Consider the following 23,731-nt stretch of genomic DNA (forward strand, 5'->3'; position numbering starts at 1 on the left):
TGGCCAAGAAGCCAGAGTGAGTGCGAAGCCCGCACATGCCGCCTTGTCCCATGCTGAAAATGTGGGGAAGGGAAGCCAACTGCTCAACTGTCCTGACATATCATTTCTTGAGCACTTTTCATTTACATACATTGTTATCCCACACTATTTTGTATTAAGAAATAATGATTGGCAGTGGGTTTATTAGTATAGGCCATTGTATTTTGACAGACTCCACTAGGACTGTGTTGTTATTATTTGATGGTCGTAGCTTGCTCCCATCTTTAGATTTAGGTTTAAATAGGCGTTCTACCAACCCATTGAAGTTCAGTAATCACCCTTGAACTGTGATCACGTTTGTCTTTCTTCACTGTTTGATACCATGCCTTCCTTACAGTCACCAACTGGGTGTCAGTGAGTATCCACTGTGAGGGCTTGGCCCTGGGGATGGGTGCCCACCTTGTTGAGCTCTTCTCCTCCTCTTCATTAACCCCCTCCAACCCCCCAATGTCGCCCCTCGTGTTCTCCCTGTGCCATGGCCTGGTGTTGTCCTGCAGCTCAATTTACAGAAGCAATATGAGCAGCTGCCTGTCCCAGCTCACACTGAAAAATGCCAGCATGGTGTTGGAAACAGTGTTTGGGGTAGGGGTGTGCCTTATGTAGCCCGCTGGAGTGCATTGGGTGCAGCCCTGTGGCTTCATTTCTGGCACATGTGTTCATTTATCGTAAATGTTCCGTGTTTTCAGCGGTATTAGCACCGGTTTTCGGCGCTAGTACCGCCGCAAATGCAATTGTGATGCGGCTGTAAAAGCGCTTGGAGTATCCGGAGCAAATAATGCTGGCTGTAATAGCACCGGTTGATTTTACAGTCAGTGGTATTTGCGCCGGCTCGTGATCTGGCAGAGCAGTATTGGCAGCGCTAATTCCGTTACCGCCACTTTTAAAGGTTACCACCCATCTTGTGATGAAGCCCATAGTCCTTTATCTAATTCACCTTTTCGACTCAGGGCTTGTTTTCAATTCTCAGGGTCCACCTTGCTGTTCTCTCTGCATATACCACCTCTCGGAGCAAGGTTTCATGGTGGAAGATGCCTGTGATTAAGGCCTTTGTGAGAGGGATAAAGAGACTTCATCCTCCTATTTCCAACCCAACTCTCGGATGGGACTTGAATATTGTTCTCACAAGATTAATTGGAGCTCCTTTTGTACCAATGCACAAGGCTAGCCTTAAGTCCTTCACCTATAATGCTGCCTTTCTGGTGGCCATTACCTCGATACAAAGAGTTAGTGAACTGCAGGCCCTCTCAGTTCAAGACCCATTTGTGACTATTCACAAATATAAGGTGGTATTGTGCACACACCCAGGTTTTGCGCCTAAATTCATCTCAAAGTTCAATGTTAATCAGTCAATTGAACTTCCCACTTTCTTTCAAAACCCTACAAACTCAGCGGAAAGAACCCTCCGTACAAAAGATGTTAGGAGAGCAGTGATGCACTACCTTGAAATAACTCAGCCATTTAGAAAGACAAACCAATTCTTTGTCTCTGTGGCAGCTGGTAGAGAAGGGAACGCTGTCTCTAAATCATCTATTTCCAAATGGATTGTTACATGCATCACATTGTGTTCTTGCCAAGAGAGACCTGCCCTTTACATCTATAGCTCACTCTACTCATGGCACAGGGCTACCATAGCATTAATTGCAAATTTTCCTCTAGATTCCATTTGCAAAGCGGCAACCTGGAGTTCTGTTTCACGCAACACTGCTGCTTAAACACACACTAAGTCTGATTTTCAGGTGGAACAAGCAGTGCTAAGGCATCCCTTTGCTACTGTTCCTTGATACATCCCACGACCATCTCCGGGTACTGCTCGCTAGTCTATGCACAGCATGTGATTCTAAGAATAAATTACTCACTGTAATCATATTTCTGATGATGGTATCTGCTTAGATTCACATGCGCCCACCTTTCCTCCCATCTGGGAGTATAAGGAACATAGACATCTTACACCTTCTTCTTCTGTACTCACTCATGCTTTTGTAAGGCTCTTTCATGGCAGAACAAAAAGAACCGGTGGGACCTTGACGTGTGAAGGATTTTGGATACACTACCGTTCATGTTAGGGATAGTGTTACAGTCACGCCCATGTCGACGTCCCTTTTCGCTCTTCGAAAAAACGGGTCAATACTACTGTTAGGGAGAATTCTCTGTTTAGGCTGAATTTCCTAACCTAGTGAGTCCCCCAGCAGCTTTGCTGGATTTTTGGGGTTTATTTTTTTCTCCTGCCAAGAGTGAGACTCTTTTACCCTCACTCCTGGGCATGATTTGAGTGTGTTTCTTTGACTCTAGATGTGTTTAATGGGCTATGGGGTCTTTTACCCCATAGGGCTTCATGTGTTTTTGTGATGTGTGTTACACAGCACCCTCAATGCAGTAACACAGGGGTGTCATAGTGACCCCCCAGTATAGACTCCATACCCTGGGACTGAGTACTGTCTCCCAGGGCATGTAAAGTCACCATTGACTTTACTAGTCTTGAATTCTGAACAGAACCAGTACAAACCATCATATTGTGGACGTACTGGCTGGGGCAATTCAATTGCCCCGGGGTCTGTTAGTCGAGGGGGCACGTCTCCGTCCCCCCTGATCGAGTTTTGGCTGGTGGCAGTGGATACTACTTTATATATTCAACCGCAAATATTTCTCTATGGGATTTTCCCATTGTTCGAGGCTACTATCTTTATTTAATTACGATAGCCTCGAACATACCGCCGGTTTATTTAATTAATATTAATTCTCCAGTTGGTATTTTTTGCCAAAACTCAGTTCTAAAATGGCGTTTGTGTTCTCTTCTGTGACTCCAAACCAAGTCGAGCCCTTTGTTCCACTTTTTGGCGGGCTTCTCCACAGAAGCCCTCCAAAGTGGTGCCACTCTGTCTGGGGTACTTAGGAGGGGCGGAGGGGGATTTAGGCACCCTGGACTGAGTTGCCTAGGCAACTCAAGTCGCACTCCGTCCTGATTGGCCCAAGTGGTGAGCCGGCCGGCTCACCACTTAGCATGTTTGAGTGACAGCTAGGCTGAGTGAATGGGGGTTTTCTGCATAAAAGCAGAGCTTTGGGGACTGGAACTTCAGAAGTCGCCACAGGACCTAAGAATCCAACGAGGGAGAAGCTGAGCCGACCTGCCACGACAACACCACTGGTGGAGCCCTGCTGGACCGTCTCACCACTTTTCCCAACGACAGAGGAGATCTCCCGCCGGAGAGTCTTCTTCCTTTGACTGGTGGGGATAACCAGTTTCAGCGTCTTTTCGCCTTCCCGACGTATCTCGTGGCCGCTTGCCTGTGCCAAGCACCCCGGCAACCGGGATACCACGTTTTACCACAACCGCGAATTAAAGGGTAATACCTTTAACCGGAAAACTCAGCGGCTGGTTTCTTCCCTGGCAGTGCAACGACCTTCATCTTTCCTCCAAGTCGAGATCTTCTCTTCCCCTGGACGACGACGAGACTTGCACCCACTGCCAGGAACAACTGCCACCGCTGGAGGATCCTTCCCACTTAAGGTACCGTGTCCCGCCTGGCTTCCCTTGCCACTGACTGTACAGGGTAGATTTAGCCCCCGGCTTTCGAACCTGGGTTAGCCTGGGACACCCTGGCTAAACTTTTCTGAGCCTCTCTAAACTCTTTTTCGAACTCTCTGCAAGACTTTCAAAGCCTACTGTAACTGTGTGATCTTGGGCGCATTTGTGCTCTGCTCTCTCTAAGAGTGGGCCCAGCCTATGGACTTTGGCTCACAAGTGACTTTTGCTCTTCTGTCTTGCTAATAGTGTTCCTAAATCTTAGAGTGTTGTACCTTTCCATATTCTGTCTTTTTCCCTCCCTTTTTCATAAACTTATTGAGTGCCATCTATAGTTAAGCGCTCACCTCTGTATGAAAATAAGTGGTGTTAACTAAGACTTATCTGATAAGGAATAAGGGTTGTATATATTATAATAGTAACTGTGCTTAGAGTATTTTACAATAAGAGTGCTGGAGTGTTTCAAGCAGTGTGTTTTTAAATAAATAATTATATACTTTGATACCAAAGCTCTGGTCAGTGTTTGCTTGTGCTATTGTATCTGAGTGCCTATTGTGTATACTCTGCATACTGCCTAATTCTTCTTGAGGGAAGTCTGACTGCTCAGCCACAGCTACCAGGTAAATCTGGGTGGTACAGACTGCTACCAAGTGGGTTTACTGCTAACACTTGTAGTCCTAAATCTTTTGCAGTGTTCCCAAAGGGAACTGCACAGGTTTCTGCCTAACAACTACGCTATTACCAATAGATGTCAGACTGCTAAGCACAGCATATGAAAACAAGCAGATACATCATCAGAAATACGATTATGGTGAGTAATGTATGTCATACCTCCGTAAAGCGCTCTGTTGCTTCTTGAAGCTAGGTCCGCGCTCAATAAATACCATAATAATAATAATAATAATAATAATAATAATAATAATAATAATACTGGTTAAATGCACGTTTGGGTCTGTGGGGACTGATTCTGCATTGAGTAGCTCAGCCAGGTTCCGTATTGGGTTGATGTCTCCTTCGTGGTCGTCTCTCTCTCGATGTTGATGGGGCCTATGGTGGTGCCACTTTTTGGTGATGAAAGGCGTGGTAGTGTTATTTACTTCAGGTTGGTGTTTGTGTTTCATGTCTTTCTCTTAGGTGTTCTTTTATCCTGTTAATGTGCTTTGAGGTTCTTTGGCATCATCGACTGTCTAAGTGGGTGGTGGGTTGACATGTAGGGGTTTATGTAGAGCTATTCTGGTCTTGTTTCAGCAGATGGGCTTTTTTCTGTCGGGCAAGCTGTTTTATCCCTTGGTGTAGGTCTATTTTCAGGGATGTTGTTCCGAGATTGTTCCCTTTCATTTGCTCTGTTTTGGTTGTTCCTGGTTCGTCAGTCTTTCCTGGTGTGGGGCATATTGTACTGGGTTCTGTTCTGAGAAGGCTTTCATTCTAGGTGGGAGGGGGTTGTCACGGGTTAGAATATTCTGCGCACCAGGATATCCTTTGGGTAGTAAACCACCAGTATCGGGCTCCCCACTACGAGGGCCTCCCTGTGGTGATTTGTTGCGGCCTGTGGTTTTTATTTCTTCCCTTGTGGGTTCTGGCAGTTTTGTAGTTGTGTTTGTATTTGTATTGTGTTCACAGTTGCGAATGCCTCCCCGTGGTACCCTTTGTTTTGATATTGCCCTTGTGGTGACCTGTCATTTTCTAGTTGTAGTTGTGTCAGGTTCACAGTGGCTAAAGCCTGCCTGTGGTGACCTCAGTAATCTCAGCACATTCTAGAACTGGTATAATTATATAAACAAACTCCATTCCTAGAATATATGGAGAAAGTGCTGAATAGTGGAAGAAATAAATAGTGTTTTCCCAAGTATGTTCTTTCATTTTGATATAATGACTGGATACCACATGAGACTTCTGCAGAAGTGTGTCGTGCCGCAGCAGTCCTAGAGGTCTGGCTCTGGGAAGAGAAAGTAAAATGTTCAAAAACGTAAAGAATTGTTTATATTGATGGTGTAAGAGATTCAATGTAATGATGGGGTCTGTTCAACTCTTCCAAAGCACTTAGGGTCTCATCAGAAGTTAGTCGGTATCCTGGCTGTAAATCCGCTGGGATACCTTCCATGCAAATATTGCTACTGGAACTTGGTCCGGCGCTGAGTTGTGTGAAGGCTGTTACTCACCATTTTGCTAAGAGTCCTTGGGACTCTACGGGGCAGTATCAGTGCTCTTACCGCTGGCGCTCATAGTGCCGCAAATGGGCGGAAAGTGGCAAGATTTATGTCCAGCTCAAAGCTGGAGGTTAATCTGCTACTTTCCGCCCAAACACGGGATTAGCGTTACCGCTGCATTTCTACCGCTCCACCCAACACCTGATGAGGCCCTTAGTGGCGAAGACTCCTTCATGGGCAATTGGCAAGCCCACGTGTGTCAATTCTCAACTCATTGCATCCATTCCGACAAAGAGAAAACCTTCCATATCAGCATGTTGAAGCTGAGGACAGTTCACCTAGCCTTCCATCCCTCAAAATGTGCTCCCTGTTCAGCTAGAAACATCACAGTACCTTAACATGTTACCTGAACATGCGGCAGGGATGAGGTCCAGTGCACAGGCAATCAGGCATAAACCGATATTGCCCAGGATGTTTAGATAATCCCTGTCCATGGAAAAGTTAGTCACTGCGTCAGAGAACTTCTCTTGTGAATGCAGGGTTGTAAGAATGTGGGTCAAGTTGGAAGGTGAGTGTTGTCTTGGAATGATGATGTTACATTGCATCATGCCGGATTCCTGTTCTGCAACAGTCATTTTCAATGTATAGATTCTTTGTGTATGATGGCAATCCGTCCTCGTGCTGTAAAGGATGATAGCCTAATAAGTGGGGCCTAAAGCTAATGTAGTGGGCCCCACCCCAATAGGAGTAGGCAAAGGGAAAAGGGGTTTGTTCTGACAAATGTGCAGCAGTGATCAGACGTAGCGAGTATACTCAAACTAGCAAGGGGGCTCAGTGGGTTTCATCCCACGAGTAATCTTTTTTAAAATAAGTTTAAATAGGTGCATTTTACAAAGCACTTTCTGTGAAAATGTATGTAAAAAGCCACACTGTTTACACTTGGATTTGTTGGGTAAGAGATGGAAAATAATCCATTAAATTCCAAGTCACCATCAATGCACAGAACATTTTCCAGTGCATTTTCATTATGCCTTTGGCCCCTGTATGCCAGTCCTCTGCATGTGTACAACATATTTTCATACTGATTCATAAATGCCAGAATTCCACATAAGAGCATCCTCAAGTTTGTTTTGCCCATGATGCCAGTAATGATACTATAACAAAATATTTGTATGCTGGCTCTGCTAATATATGCCAGTATCCCATGTAAGGACCTACTCCGGTTGACTTTGCTTTAATGCCAGTAAAAAAAAGAAACTGCCCCAGTAAGAAAACAGGCCCTTGCTAAACACGGTCTTTGCTTGCTTCTCAAATGTCCCCCATCTAAGAACACTCATCATGTTGTATTTCCCCCTTAATGCCAATATAATATACCTTCCGTTGTAAGAAAATGTCTATGTTCCAATGCCCCTCTGTGCCCCAGTTTCATATGCATGCAAACACACACACACTCTCCTGCATATCACCCGCCAATCACTGCTCAACATTTCCCCTAGTTTTGTATTTTGTTCTAGGTCTGGTAGCATGTAGGGAGAACTGGATGCTGCCTTCAGGAGGCATAAGAGGTTCTGGTTAGGGTGAAGTGTCATAACCTGTCTCTGGTATCTATAGGAAGCTCCCCAGAGTTGAAGTCTGGGTTTGGTGATAAACGGGGTCAAAACAGGTGAAGACACCCGTTTTCTTTTTTTAGAGTGTCTATATGGTGGCTGTGCTGTGACTTGAGGATAAGATGTGCCTCTTTTCAGTAGGTTGATCAAATCTGTGCAGGAACGTCTGTTTTTGTGGTGGCTGTTAATGTTGGCAGTGTGCTGTTTCCTGGAAGTCCCCACTGATTGATGAGGTAGATTGAGAGATATACTGCAGAGGAGGTCTCCGGACAGACTATCTGCCTGACCAAACCATAGGGGGTGGTTTATTTATTGAGTTATGACATGTATATAACTCCCAAACCCAGAGGTATCACAGCGTTTGTTACATAGCAGAATATGGTTACAGATAGACTTAGTTATTCATACTTATTGAAAATCCTATGAATTCAGAGCCATTGTTCTCAATACAAACGGCCCCAGTTATGTTGGAGGCCCGGAGATGCAGGGAAGGCATCGAAAACGAATGAAGGTTATTATCCAATAGCTGTGTAGTAGGTAGAACCGGGGCAGCTGCTGTCAATAGGGCAACCTGGGAGGAAAAAGGAGGAAAACATCTGACAAAGGGAAAGTAGCATTTAGGAGAATGACAAATTCACAGGCTCCCTTGCGGAGCACTTGCTGTTGTAACTGAGCATACAAAGAGGAGGAGGAAAAATAGAAATGTGTAAAGCATAACACCATGAAGCAAAGAACTGGAGTGGCAACTGCTGCAGCAAGAACCCTTCCTCTACCAAAGCAGGAAACTGTAAGCATACATAGCAACTGCTGCAGCAGGAACCCTTCCTCTACCAAAGCAACTGTAAGCATACATAGCAACTGCTGCAGCAGGAACCCTTCCTCTACCAAAGCAGGAAACTGTAAGCATACATAGCAACTGCTGCAGCAGGAACCCTTCCTCTACCAAAGCAGGAAACTGTAAGCATACATAGCAACTGCTGCAGCAGGAACCCTTCCTCTACCAAAGCAGGAAACTGTAAACATACATAGCAACTGCTGCAGCAGGAACCCTTCCTCTACCAAAGCAGGAAACTGTAAGCATACATAGCAACTGCTGCAGCAGGAACCCTTCCTCTACCAAAGCAGGAAACTGTAAGCATACATAGCAACTGCTGCAGCAGGAACCCTTCCTCTACCAAAGCAGGAAACTGTAAGCATACATAGCACCTGCTGCAGCAGGAACCCTTCCTCTACCAAAGCAGGAAACTGTAAGCATACATAGCAACTGCTGCAGCAGGAACCCTTCCTCTACCAAAGCAGGAAACTGTAAGCATACATAGCAACTGCTGCGTTGAACCATTCTCTGTGTATGATGCATAAGGGTAACAAACACATTTCTACTGATTCATTCACGATGATAATACTGGTCAGGGTGTAAAGTTGCCATAGTAACTTTAGGAAAGGGTACAGGTGTAGGCTTTATCGAAAGGGGCAAATACATATCACATAATACAAAAGCGCAGCGCAGGATCCAAAACCAAGAACAAAGGCACAATATCAAGCGATACAATTTCTTTCAGCGTCTAATACATAATCTTTGTAGGGCAATTGTCTTTTGTCATGAGGGGTAGGCACAGTTACTTCTATGCTTCTAATTTTGGCAGCTGCTCTGGTTCTGCTGTATTTCCTTGTTCAATTCATTGTGATGGTTGTGGACAATTCGCAGGAAGTGAACAGAGATCCTTGCTTTTACAGGCATGTCTGTTCTTTGCCTGTTGATTGAGTTTTTTTGCAGTTGATTGTTGTGGTGGTTAGATGTAGTTGTGAGGGCTTAGTGACCAGGGTAACTTTTACCTCAACAACTGATATGGTAGTAGGGTTAGCAAGATGCGTTAGTGGGGAGATCTGATGACAATTTCAATGTATACAATCCAGTGAATTTCAGAAGGCTTACCTTTTAAGAACATCGTCCACACCCATCTGCAAGAGACGCCATTAAGCAAAACCAGCAAGGGCCTGTGTGAAAGTGCAGATTCGCCGGGAGCAATGTCATGCATTGCAAATCAACAGGGTGCAAGCCACACTCTACAAAGAACAAAAGAAGAAAACATCACTTTGTAGAAGCCACTAGGGTGCAATCCAAAGAGCCAGAGTGCAAATGCTACAGTGTAAGATTCCTGACCAGCATCCCTCTACCATTCCAGTACACACGGACTCACGCATGTACACACACAGAATCTCCACTTACCCCCTCTCTGCTAGTAGTTCTGAATCATCACCTGCAGCAATCCTGAAAATACAATGCATAGTTTTATTGACAGATAGATGCCTGTGGGTCCTGCTATTCTGGCGATGGGATCCCTCTTCAGGGGTGTTTGTAGTATGCATGCTGTTCTGAAGCTTCTAAATTCGGCCTCATAACAAGTTGGGCGGTGGGGTAAAAGTGTGGCAGTAATTCCGTTACCACTGCATTACCGTACCGCCCAACTACACATTTGGCAGAGAGGAGGAGGGTTCCCCTACAACTATGAGCTGGAGATAAACCCGCCACCTTTCCTGCTGAGGTAATAGCAACATCGGCGGAATTACAGCCAGCGGTTATTCCTCCGAAATCCCTATGGAGTCCTAAGGACTCCAATTAATGGGGACTAACACCACTTGTAATCCAGCGGTAATTCTCCCAGACTAAGTGGCAGTAAGCTTAACTCCATTTGGTGGTCTCTCCGCGGATTTACCGCTGAAATAGCACCAAAATTGTAATGAGGCCCATTGTCCTATTTTGGTGTGTCCACTTGGAAGTACGGAGAGCAAGAAGGGCAACTTTCTGGGCTACAGTTTTTCTGATTATGATTTGATGTGTCTTTAGGGCCCACTACTAGCCAAGGAACAAGCTTTGGGTGCTCATCTTCCTGCCAAATCGAAGAATAAAGACTTGCCAAATCAGCACAAAGGTTCCCTTCCGGATTGCTTCATCTGGTCTGGTAAGAAAAGTGAAACTCGTCTCCCCCCCTCGCTTCCTTGCCCCTCCACAATTATTGCCATGAGATTTTATTTTCTTAAAATGTCTCGTTGTTTATGCTTTGTTGGTTTGCGATGTAGGTTTTAGGTTACCCCAGTGCTGGTTATGAACTGGCTTTTTTGCACTCACTGTTATGTGATCATGATTGAATTAAATGAACTATGGGGGATTGCTGTGGTCCGTATTTCTATGTGAACCCTAAGTACATGTTTTGGTTTTCAGCATTGTCGCTTTGTCTGATGTTGCTTGAACTGTGACTTCTGTAGGGGTGGGCCTCTAATCACCTTAATCCAAAGCAGGCCCACCACCTAAGAAGTGAGTGCACGTTTTGTACTTAATGCAAGTTTATTGTACAATTGTCCGGGGAGCAGCTAGATGACTCTATTGAGCCAAACTAACCCCCAAGTCTCAACGAACCACATAAGTTGACACATTATATACAATTTTGCAACAGTTAAACCACTCACATATATTCTATTACAATCCACCACCACACATGATTGGACTAAGCCTCTACAAAGAAATCCCATCTGTCTCCAATTCTTCCATTATCATTGGCCACTTGTTATCTTAAATACCATCTCCAGATCATATTCATAGCACGCCCCTTCTTGGGATTCGTCACTGGTAGATCATGACATCATCAAACAGTTAAACATTTCTGTGGAAATATAATTCATTACTAGTAAAACTGGCCTGAGCCCTTTAAGCTTAAAAATAATTGCACACGGTGTGCATAGCTACTTCAAGCGATATGAAGGAGGCTGAGTAAACAGGTTCTTTTTGAACTGACGATAGCGATCTCATCCACCCCTGCTTACTGGCCCCATTGAAACATTCTAATCTAAATAACTGCCATTTCATCAGGCACAGCACATCTGAGAATGCAATTGATCCTCCTGGATTTCAATCACTTTAGCCTCGAGTGCCAATTTACCCCAGGTTTTATTGCTGGTCAAAACAAATAGCTGAAACCCTTCTGCATGCTTCCATGTACTTAAGATTACCTCTGCTTTCTGCGATACTAACAGGGCATAAAAACCATGACCGGTCTCTTTAGTTGAGCTGACCATCGGGTAAGGTCGTAGTTACTTATTCACCCATCCTAAGGCCTCAGAAACTATGCAAAACCAGTTTCTCAAAGTCAAACTCTGACTGCCGTGTTTTAATCCATTTGTAAAAATGGGCCATTACATGTACATTTTATAAATTCACTGTGTATGTATATAAGTGTGCATGCATTGTTTGTTCTCTATGACCAGTCCTCTTCCTTGCATGCGCGTTATGAAAACTCCTTGTTTATCATGTTTTATATTTCATTTGGTAGTTTTAGCATTTGTCTTTCTACATGCGTGCAAAGCTAACATGTATCAGTTTGACCAAAAACACTAACATATCCCATTGCCATTAAACCACACTGGATACATGCAACATTGCCCCCAGTTTGCTGCACCCCCAGTCACAAATATGGCACGCACAACATGAAGCCGTCTTTATAGTTGGGGACATACCTGACCACCCCAACACTTGTCATGGAAAACCTAATGATTTTAGCGCTCATCCTGAGCTTAACATGTTTCACTTGTGCGCTGAACTGAAAGAAAATGAAGAAAAGAGAACCTGGGTGGTGTCTCTATCAGCATTGATGTCTGTTCTGTGCTGCCTACTCTCATGGTGCAGTGCCATTGAGGACTTAAGCCTGCTTCATACTGCTTGCTCTGTTGCTTCATGACGGAGTGCCAGAGTGCCAGGACTCACATCTGCTTCATACTGCTTGCTCTGTGTAAAGACTGGAGGTGGGTGTCTGTACTTCTTTCCCTCTATATGGTAGGGTAAAGGCACAGAGCACCCCAGCCAGAGCAATTTGGTAGCAATGGATGAGTAATCAGGCTTAAGCTTTCAGGAGGTGATGCAGGTTGGTTGTTAAGTACAGGGGCCCTCATTAGGACTCCGGCGGAAAACCATGGTGCTATTAGCACCATAGTCGATGCCGGAGTCCGCCAGGGCGGAATGGGTAATTACCACCCCATTCCAAGGTTGGCAGGGCGGTAATTCCCCATGCCACCATGGCCCTTCCCCATTCCCATTTTTGCCTCATAGGGCATAATGGGAATGGGGAAGGCGGTAAGTACGGTACCGCAAATTGCGGTACCGTACTTACCTCGAGAGTCCCTTTGCGGGCCCCTACTTTAACGGCTGGTCTAGGCCAGCCGTTAAGGTCGGGTCCCACAAAGGGACCTCGTAGTAAGGCATTAAGGGTTTAACGACGCCGACACCTTTTACAGCGCCGTTAACCCCTTAACGCCTGGGTCCTAATGAGGCCCAGTGTGTCCGCAAAGCCCCCACAAAAGAATGTCCACACACTATGTTAGCTGATAACACAGCTTCTTTTGTATAAAATAAGGTTGCTACCCAAACATATACATATAAATAATAACACTTTGTACGTTGAATATGTATTCAAAGAATGGAAAATTTCTGGAGCTTGTGGATCTGCTTAGATCACATGCTCTGCATAGTCCGACATCTAGTAGAAGTCGCAGAGTATTACAAGATTTGTTTTTAGTAATACTATCCCTAGCGTGATAGTATCTCGTCGACGACTGATCGATCGATGGCCAGACCTGGCCTTACAGGCCTCTTCGGGCTTCGGCCCATTACAGTAGGGAGAGAGGAGGGAGGTTTTCTATACTGACTTCTTTTAGAGAATGTGTCATGATCCATAGAACGCATCCCTTTTGGCTTCCTGGTCCCTGACACAACGGGGCTTGCACTCCTTAGTACTTCCAACATGGCCGTCCTAACATGGAACGCTCTCCACCAGCCACATCAGACGTAGCACATTCTATAAAGAGACCGCGGCCCCGCACGTCTCAACGCTACCGCTTCTAGCTAGACGTGTGCTCCGTAGTTCACTGTAACTAATCTTTTGTTTCCTGGTTCCCGGACCCTCGATTTCCCCCTCTACCTTTCCTTCCTCCTTATTCTGCCTTGAATCCCTGATCTCGTGTATCGCCTCCGAGTGCACCTCCCTCGTTTCCTGGACTTCTCGGAGATTCCAGGTACCCTGGACGTTGAACGCTGAACGCACGCTGGAACCAGAAGACGCTCGCTCGGGGTTGTACAGAACCCGATTCGTACACAAGAAGACTTCTTCCAAGAATTCCAGCAAACATCGAAGTCAGGTGAGAAGGAGGGAAATCTGTGACAGAATGTTTATCCCATCATTCCCTTTCTTCTATTTTCGCCCAGCTGCGCTTTTAAATCATAATGGACATAACCCCATTTAAATGTTGTCCCTCCTGCCATTGTAATTTCCTGTGGCAGGACACGCATCAAGTGTGCAATCACTGTCTCCCGAGGGATCACACCGAAAAGCACTGTAAGTCCTGTCAGCTTTTTCGGCCGAAAAGCCTAAAGGATCGGCAGACCAAAAGCTGGCCCGCTCATGCCATGCAGGCCAAGGCCTCCATATACGCGACGGAAGACTCCAGCGAGGTCAGCTACGGGGTCATGAGTGACGCAGAGGGAGATCGGGATCCATTGGAACCCCAAGTGCAGGCCTCCGACTCTGAGAAGCAGGCCGGTGGTCCTGTGATGGAGAAGAACCCCGGCGCCAAGGCACACATAAACACAGATACGCTAAGGACATACCCCATGGCCGATTCTCGGCAACACTGTCGAGCGTCAAGGCCCATGCAGTGACTGGGGATAAAGCCTCAAGTTCATCACTGCCTTCTGGGCCATCACGCACGTTTTTGCCTCATGGTAGTTCCCAAAATCCGAAAGCGAAGGTCGGTTCGAACACCACATATAAAAAAGCCCGCCTTTTACCGAAGAACAGGCTGTGAAAGGCATTTCAGCTTCTCCTAAAAAAGCACCTAAAATTCAAACGTTAATCAAGAAACACGTCAGTGCTTCACTACTCAAGGCAAGATCACTGATAGAACACAAAATGTCGACACCCTTGGCCCAAAAAGACACCCAGACAGAGCTGTCTAACATCACAGACACCCTCTCTGTGGCTATGCGCCATACAGATACCATTCCCTCCAAGCCCACCACTGCTAAAGATGTCACTCCTTCCCAGGGCCCTGTCATCTCGGGCTTCCCACCCCTATGTCATTTTACACCAGAACAATGTAATAACATTCTAGGGTGGAATGACCTGTTTCGTGGACTTCATGGACAAACACCCTGACCAATTGACAGTTCTTAGAAACGTCTCACAGGCAGGGGCATTAGCAGAGTCACCCTCTGCCAAAAAGACTCTCCTTGAGCCACTCCCGAGCACCTCTGCTCTAGGCATTCAGGACTCGGCAGTATTCCAAGACACCACTTGATACCAAGGCCCATCTCAGGACTCATATTATGACAACCAAGCAGGGTCTCAGGGTGACCTCTATCACCAAGACCAGTTCTACGACAATGATGATGGCAGCATTTACATAGTGCAGTCGCCAGACACTCAGGACCAGCCGGTAGCAGATTTGCCAGTTGACATCCAACTCCAGTACAACAACCTGCTAATAAAGGCGGCGCAACATTTCAATATCGACAATGTGGAGATACAGGTCAATAAGGACTTTGTGGAGGATATCCTGGGGGACAAGAAGTCCGCCACCCAATTTATACCTCTCCTGCAGTCAATCAAGAGGCGTACCCAACCGTCCTACTAATGCCTAATCTTACAAGGAAGGTCAATCCTAGGATAGAAAAAGCTATTCAGAGCCGTGCCCACTGACCCTCTGTATATCAGGGGCCAGCTCAGACCAGATTCTCTAGTGGTCACCACCACCAGAAAAAGGGCAGGCATTCCCCTGGCGTCGGCATAAGCCCCGCCAGACAAGGAGATTTTAAAGATGTATACGTTTGGGAGAAAGATTGCTTCCTCTACAGAATATCAGACTAGAATTGCTAACAATACGACACTGTTGGCTAGTTACGGCTGCCATAAATGGGATGAGCTGGAACAACAACTAGAAACTGTCCAAGAGCCACTAAAGATTCAACTGCTTAAAACCATATCAGAAGGCAAACAAATCTCCAACTGTATTCTGAAAAACAATCTAGATGCAGCGGATAACGGAGGACGCATCATAGCGGATGGGTTGCTTATTAAGCGGCATGCCTTGGTTTAGGCAGTCAAGGTTTAAGCTTGAGACTCAAGCAAACCCCTTAAACATGCCAATAGAGCCAAACATTTTATTTGGGAATGTTGTTTCTTTGTTTCCATAGTGCCTGGTAGAGAAGGCGATCACATAGCAATGAGCGCCATCTCCAGATGGATAGTCAAATGCATACAACTCTGCTATTCCCTATCCAAGAAAGTTCTACCTTTCACCCCAAGGGCACACTCTACCAGACCTACAGGAGCTACCTTGGCTTTCATTGCAAACGTCCCTCTGGACGCCATCTGCAACGCTGCTACATGGAGTTCTATCCATACGTTTCACACAGCATTACGGCATTGACAGACACTCTAAAGAAGATTAACATGTGGGACAAGCGGTCCTAAAACATCTCTTTGCCGCTGTACCTTCTAACTTCCCACCTCTTTCTCCAGATACTTCTCGCTAATCTATGCAAAGCATGTGATCTAAGCAGATCCACAAGCTCCAGAATGGATACATTACTCACCGTAATCGTATTTCTGGTGCTTGTATCTGCTGAGTCTGCAAGAAGAATGCAACCAAAGTCTTTGCGAAGTACCGCCGTTTGGCTCTTCGCTGTGCTCTCCTTAGGTCGATGATTTCACCGACCGTAGAAGTCCTGTGAAAATGAAACTTGCTGTGGGCTCCTTAAAGGCTTGGCAGATGAGATTAGGACCCCTGGAACCCTTCGATGACTTCTGGTGGCGACAGGTGCATAGGTCACTTTTGGTGCTGGGTTGCGGAATTTTACAGTTTTCCGACTTTCGGTTCTTTGGTGCTGCAGCCACAGCACAGACCTTTGGGCGGCTTCTGGTGACCTGGACTCGACCACTCGACGTCAGACCTTCACCAAGTCTGGACCCTCGGGACCTCTAGGTTAGCTTCTGGTGGGGGATACCCACCAACAGACCTCTCTTCACTCAGCGACTCTGGACCCTCTCCGGCGGGAAAAAGTGGTTAGTGATGTTGGCATGGATGTCCCTTGAAATGTTCTGAGGCAGTTTGGAACTTTCGCAGCTCTGGATGTCCAGCAGAACTATGCAAGGGTACCCCATCTTGTGGGCAGTAGACAGCAACGGCTTTGAGAGGTCATGAAACTCATCTCCGGACACTGGGCGACGCCAATGTCCTTCTTCGACTCGAGATTTGCAGGAACTCCTCTTCAGGACTAACAAAGACCCCCTTCTTCTGACTGCAGGCACAAAGGTCTAGCTCCCAGGGTACTTCGATGAAGAGTAGCAGTTTGCATGATGGTCCCTTGTAGCTCAGGGAGAGGTCTCCTTTGCAGGTCCTATCTGGATCAGTACTCAGAAGAACATGGCAGCTTTCAGATTACAGTGAAGATATTGCAGCAGCAGACTTCTCATCCAGTTGGGCTTCAAGGAACAGCTTCTTTTTGACTTCTTTGACTTCAGCCTCTCAACAAATTGGTAAGTGAGAGTCCACTTTCTAGGGCCCCTCAACTTTTTGTTTTTCCCCCTATTTGTTTTTCTTTTGGCACACTAGTTTACTTTTGGCAGGTAGAGTGTCTTCTCCTGAAATCTCCCTGCCATCGCAACTCTTTTTGCCATATTTGAGGTATATGATAATGGGTCATCCATAAGGCTCCCTCTCCCAGGGGGAAACTTCTCAGATATCCCATTTTTGCTTTAGGGAGACTACATCATCCTTCATAGTTTTTAGGGAGTAGGCTGTAGGCAACTGTAATTTTATTTTTTCTTCACCAAGTGTGCCTAAATGTAAGATTTCAGATGCAATTGGGGTACCAAATAATTTCTTTTTTTTATCCATTAAACTTAATTAAACACTTTTCTGCACCAAATATAAGCACATCATAAATGGACTTATACAGAAAAGAAGACAATAATGGTGTGAATGACAAGCCCGCACCTCTATTACATCCATCTACTTGGTTACTGTAGTGCTCATGGTGGAATAAAGCAGGTAATAAACATGAAACTACAGCTCCCAGCAGGCTCCGCGTACGAGCTTGGGTGTCAGGAAGACTCCCGGAGAAGCACTGGGATCTTGTTGAAACCCAGATTTGTTGGTGTTAGTCGTTTCCAGGCCGCATCAGCAAAAGCAGATCTTGTGTGTCTTCTTGGCTGGCGGAACTATTCTACAAATACCCAGACTCACGGCCGCGGAGTCTGCAGAGTCTCTTGGAGTGACCAGTGGCTCTTCTCTTTCCTTGCTGAAGGCGGAACTATTCTACAATACCTAGACTCACGGCGGAGCGGCCGCGCTGTCTGCAGAGTCTCTTGGAGTCTGTGGAGTTCTGTGGCAGTTCTGTGGGAAATGGGACCCGGAACCACACAACAGCCCATTAAACCTAGTGTGAGGTGGTCCAGAGGCAAATCTCCTGATACCCATACTGGCCCGCTCGCTGGACCTCACCCCCTCACCAGGCTGCAACTGCGCAAGAGAGCCCTTCGACTGGAGGGAAAGAGCTCCCTCTCGGCGCCCCTAATGGTCTCCAAGCTACAAGTGAGTAACCAAATATCACCTAAATTGATGACCTTTGCCACTACTAGATTGCCATGTTTAGAGGCACCGGATCAAGCCCACGGTGATGGTGATGGTGTTGACTTAAACATACAGGTGTGTGAGCACTGCCACATGGAAGGATGTAACAACTGTAACAATTGTGAACAGGCGGGCTGTGAACTTGCAGACTGTGAAATAGCTGAATCAGTGGACTTAGTGAACCTACACGCAATACATGAAATGCAGCAGCCTGCGATAACTGCTAAAATGAGCAGTCCAGTCTTAATTGCGAGCTGGGGTCCGCCGACTTGGCTGGCGGTGGCTGCGTGGAGGAGTGCTGGGCTCCCGCTGTCGCAGCCGGGCTGGTGGGTGTTGTGGGAGCCGCTGGTGTGTGTTTCGCGGCCACGGCCCCTTCGTTCTTGGTACAGCCAGCTGGTGCGGCTGCCGACGCTGGTGGGGCTGGTGAGGTGGCTCCTGCCGCCCGGACGTATGAGTCCGCGGGCTCTCCTTGTTTGCTGGCGTCCGGTCGGGTGGCAGCGGGTGTGGGCGTGCACGGACTGTCAGATGCCGGCTGGTGTGTCCCTCGGGTCTGCGTGTCTCCTCAAGGCATGCCTGGAGGGGAGGAGCCATCGCCAGGAATACGAAACGAAAAAAGGACTAGACCTGGCCATGAGGCAAGAAATAAACTGCAGGCTCTCTGGACAATACGCATACTGGAGAACAGTTTAGCACCACAGATACAAAGGAATCATGTTCCGATGAACGTGGTGCGGAGGTCTTTTTCTCTGCCAATTTAGATCCAGACCCTTCGTTTGGAATGATTCCTGAGCCGTCAGCAAATATTTCTCCCTTCATAGTCCAGCTAGAACACAAGGATCAGATAGAAAGAAGACAATCATTGGAATTAGTGAACAAAATATTAATGGATCTAACTCACATCAACCAAAAACGAAAAGATCAAAATCCAAACCTTTCTATGCTGAACACAAGCGAGATAACTAACAATATTAATTCACACGCTAATAGGTGCAAAGACGATGAACCCCAGGCAGGTGTACAACATGATGACAATAACACAGATCAAAACATAAGCAACGAGGAGGAGTACACTAGACAACGGATCATTCAGACAAATACCACATCCATATGGCCAAGTGGAATAATGAAACGAAGAAGAATAATGGACAGTGAGTCTCCGAAGATTCTCGACTCACAAAAAAGGTTGAGACAAGCTCAAATTGACATGGAGCCAGCTGAAAAGGCGCTTACAGACAAATCAATAAACATCAATGAAACTGATAAACGACAAGTGTCGAATAACACTAAGACTGCAAAGTCCGCAATGGTTACTTCCTCAGACGAAACCAGTACGGAGTCCTCTATAATGGACCGTGAGTACCCCAAAATCAGAAGAACGTATTACAAAACTAAGCACAGAATGCAGAATGTGCAAAGAGACACATCTGATCATTTGGAGGACACAATCAAAAAATACATAAAAGAATTATTGCCTGCCTTGTCCTCCGTAATGTCAATGACCATCTCGCCATTCCTGAAAATGTATGAGCACTTAAATGAAACAATAAAGGATCAAACTACTTTGATCGCTTTGATGAATTCTAAGCTAATTAGCATCGAATAAGAAACGAGACATGACAAACAGTGTTATAAAGAACTTGCTCAGAAAATTGATGGAATGATAACCACACTAGCAACACAAAAACGGAACAATACTGAAGATAAAAAGCTATTGGCTGAAATTGCAAAAGAAGCACTCTCCCTGTTAAAACAGGAAAAAAGTACCGAAGGAACTAATCCCATACCAAAAAAGATGTGTGTAAACAGCAATCTGAGTACGGATGTACCCGTTCCACAAAAAGAAGTAACAAATGAACATCTTCATGGGGAACCAACTACTATGAGTCCAATGAACAAACAAACAAGTACTGCAGAACCCAAAGTGATTGATTTGACAATACAAGAACCATTAAGTGTGGCAAGAGACAATCTGGACCCAGCCACAGAGAACACACCGACCATCAATGAAATTCAGCAACAAACCAGGATTCAGCCGCAGGAGTCAGGTATAAGCCTCTCCTTTAAAGACGTACTTGTGTTATCTACTAGAGCAGAAAATGGAGCTAATACAGATAACCAAAAACCTTCCACATCCTCAAAGGATAAACCTGAAATAACAGAGAAACACGCAATAAATCTGACACCTGAAAAGCTGACGACTAAGCCACCTGAACAGACTCTGTTTGACATCTTCAATGCACTTAAACAACCTGCAAGATCGAAGCGTGCAAATACTGCACAAATTAAAAAGACCAAAAATCAAGTTATGAAAAAAAATAATACTACCAATAGCTCAAGAAAGTTTCTACGAAACCTAAAAACTGTGAGCTTTACAATAAATCAAGGTGAAGATAATACAGTAGAAAAGGTGAAGGATCCCAATACTGGAATGAAAGAAAACAAAAAACAACAGGAAAGCTGTAAAAATATAACTATCGATAAGGAAAACTCAAACGATTTAATGGAGCTATCGATATATGAAGATGCAGGTGTAAGCGAAACGAAGAGCTCAGAGGACATCGTAGTCGGTGATCAACCGAAACCGTACGACAACCCTGCTCTGGAGGCCACGCAGGAAGCCAAAGACAAAACAAATGAAACTGTCTATGTCCCGTCCACAAGGGAAGGTCAGGATATAACAGAAGCGCGTGTATGCGTGATGGTGCCAGTAATGAACACCGTAAAAAGCAAGAAGGTAAATGAAAGCAGTCCTGTGTTTCGAACAATGGAGGAGAAACGGAATCAGCTAGCTTGTAAAGAGTCGTACATCAGTGACCAGCCCAAGAGAGCTAGTCGATCCATAAGTCCATACATGCACAAGAAAGTTGCGACTCAAACCAGAGATGTCGCAGTTAGCCAATGCGCCTCAGAGAACAATTCCAATGGCCCAGCGTGGATCCCTCCTTCCCAAAGAGCTCAAACTGAACATGCTTATAAAAAGAACAGTCGGCAGAATGGTAAACAGGAACCGGAACGAAAACCTCTATTTAAATATTGTCTCGGTTTAGAACGGACATTTACAGGAAAAGACGGTTTAACGTTGAACCGTACAAATGTCCTACAACTCTTTCACTACGTCCCGGTGCTAAGGACAATTGAATCCAGAGACATTAAATGTGTTGAATTCTTCAAAGAACCGGAAAACGATAAAGTAAAGCTCCATCTTGACTCTAGAATAGTATGTGACATCCTCCTAGATGCAACGGCAGCCTTACTCTCGCTAGGATTTGATATCTTTGAAGTCAACAAGAAGGAAGACCGAATCAACAACAGAACAAAAAATTCAAACATAAATATGCCATCCCCGATAAGAGAAAAAGTGAAAGTAAATTATGAAGATTTAGACAATGAGAAGATGGCAAGAACGTATTCCTTAACCGACAACTCAATAACAAGTGAAACTGTACACAACAAAGACGTAGAAATACAAGTAGAGAAAGAACAAATCCAAATCATGTTCATATGTAACAACAACCAAAGAAAGGACAGTAATACAAGATCTTTGCTGCCTGAGAACGATGATGATCTAAAAAACTGGAGCTGGATCCCGGATGCATTGACAAAATCTAATAGAAAAAATTAACGCCAGGCCGTTCCAGCTAAATCAACAATTAGCTGTGGATCATGGAATACACGAGGATACAAACATCTTCTACAACAGGAGTGGATGAAAGGCCTAGACATAATATGTCTCCAGGAAACCTGTATGACCGATCCTCCAATCTCTGACGCATATGATATCTGTTTTAACCCAGCCATTAAAAACGAGAAAAGAAGACCGATGGCTGGATTAATTACACTGGTCAAGAAAGAACTAGGATACAAGATAACTGAAGATATAAATGTAAACGCGTACATACAAGTGATCCACATGTACAAACAAGATGAAGATCAAAGGGCTACAGATTCAATCCATATTATTAACATCTACTTGCAACATAAAACAATGAAACCAACGTGCGTTATTGACATGATAACGCAATTGCTCGACGAAATCAATGAGCAAGTTGATGCGTCTAACATTATACTCTGTGGTGACTTAAACATCAAGTGCATAGAAGATAATACATCAGAGCACACGAGCGAGTCTACCACAGCTAAGCAATGGTGTATAGAGATGGAAGCACGAAAGATGCATATGCTGAATGGAAATACGCCTGGGGATATTCCAGCTAACATGACCTGGAGAAGAGACAACCAGAAATCCATTTTAGATTACTTCTTCGTATCTGAGACTTTGCACTGGAGAATAAAGACCATACAAGTCCACGAAAAGCAAGAAAGCAACCACAACTTGGTGGAAATAACTCTGGCCAATATAACATCAGAATCCCGAGCTTATTGGAAACATGATGTTGTCATTGATTCTTCAAGACTCCGTTTCAAACTTGAGGACTCAAATGTTAAAGACATTACAGCTATGTATAATTCTGAAAAAGATGTACTGGAATATTCTCGCGCAATTCAAGGTAAAAAATCATGGCCTTAAAAGACCAGGCTTTGTACCAAAACATACATTTGATCTAGAGATTCTAAAACAAAAACGTAAAATGAGATCACAAATACGAGCTATACAAATAACGAATACTCCAGAAAAACAAAGCAAAAAAAAACACATTATGCAAATGTGTAAAAACTGGTTAAAGTCCCATAAGTCGATCGTGAAGCAACGCGATGCCGAAATGATGTTATCAAAGCTCGATAAAACAAACACGCGAGACTTCTGGAGTGTCATTAACCAACATGGTACCTCGCAACAAGGAACTATGACAAATGCAGTAAAAGAAAAAGACTGGATAACTCATTATACAAATGTATATTGTAAGAAAGAGAATGCAAAAGAGCCAAAATTTGCACCCGTAACATCGTGGGACTTAACTTTTGAGTATGATGAGATTCTAACAATCATCAAAAATCTAAATCTCTCAAGAGCGCCGGGCCCAGATGGGCTGAGCAATCACATATTAAAACAGAATCCCGATGAATGGGCCAGCTTCTGTCATGTACTCTTCCATAAAATTGCGACCTCACGCTGTGCCCCGAAATCCTGGAAAAGTGCTATTGTAGTCCCTATATTCAAAAAGGGAGATAGAAGAAATCCGAAGGACTACCGTCCAATAGCACTTCTAGATGTCTTGGGAAAGGTATACGCAACAATGCTAACACACAAATTAAACCAATGGATCCACGCTACAAACCAACTGGACCCAAGGCAGACAGGATTCGTTAAAGGAGTCGGGTGTGCCTTGAATCTGCTAATTGTCAACAGTCTAAAAATGGAAACGATAAGATCGGGCAAAAAAATATACATCGCTGTCATAGATTTTGCTCATGCTTTTGATAGTATTCCTCGAGAAAAGGTATGGGCCAAATTACATGCTTGGAAATGTCCCATAAGTCTTATATTGGCAGTACGCGAATTACATACTGAAACTAATATACAGATTAGACTGGACAGAGCTGGTAAATTATCGGATGCCATACCTACCCACTGTGGAGTCAAGCAGGGGTGTCCATTGGAATCCATAATTTTCAATTTATTTCTCTCTGATATAGATGTCACTCTTGAGCAGATCCAGTCATTCCCACCAAAAATAAATGGTCAGCAAATAAGCCGCCTTCTCTACGCAGATGATCTAATTTTATTAGATCTTACTCCTATAGGCCTGCAACGAAAACTAAATGCACTAGAGCGATATGTT

General features: G+C 44.9%; 1 protein-coding gene across 2 annotated transcripts in view; it reads left to right on the top strand.

Moving 5' to 3' along the window:
• The window catches only part of SPOCD1 (SPOC domain containing 1), a 948,037-nt gene that overhangs the window by 585,297 nt on the left and 339,009 nt on the right, over positions 1 to 23,731 (top strand). For both annotated transcript variants that reach the window (XM_069622501.1, XM_069622502.1), the window contains one exon: positions 10,159 to 10,273. In XM_069622501.1, the coding sequence (XP_069478602.1) occupies positions 10,159 to 10,273 (115 nt within the window). The remainder of the gene's footprint in view (positions 1 to 10,158; positions 10,274 to 23,731) is intronic.

The sequence above is a fragment of the Ambystoma mexicanum genome, chromosome 11 (genome assembly GCF_040938575.1).
Source record: "Ambystoma mexicanum isolate Mex_15411 chromosome 11, UKY_AmexF1_1, whole genome shotgun sequence".
NCBI lineage: Eukaryota > Metazoa > Chordata > Amphibia > Caudata > Ambystomatidae > Ambystoma > Ambystoma mexicanum.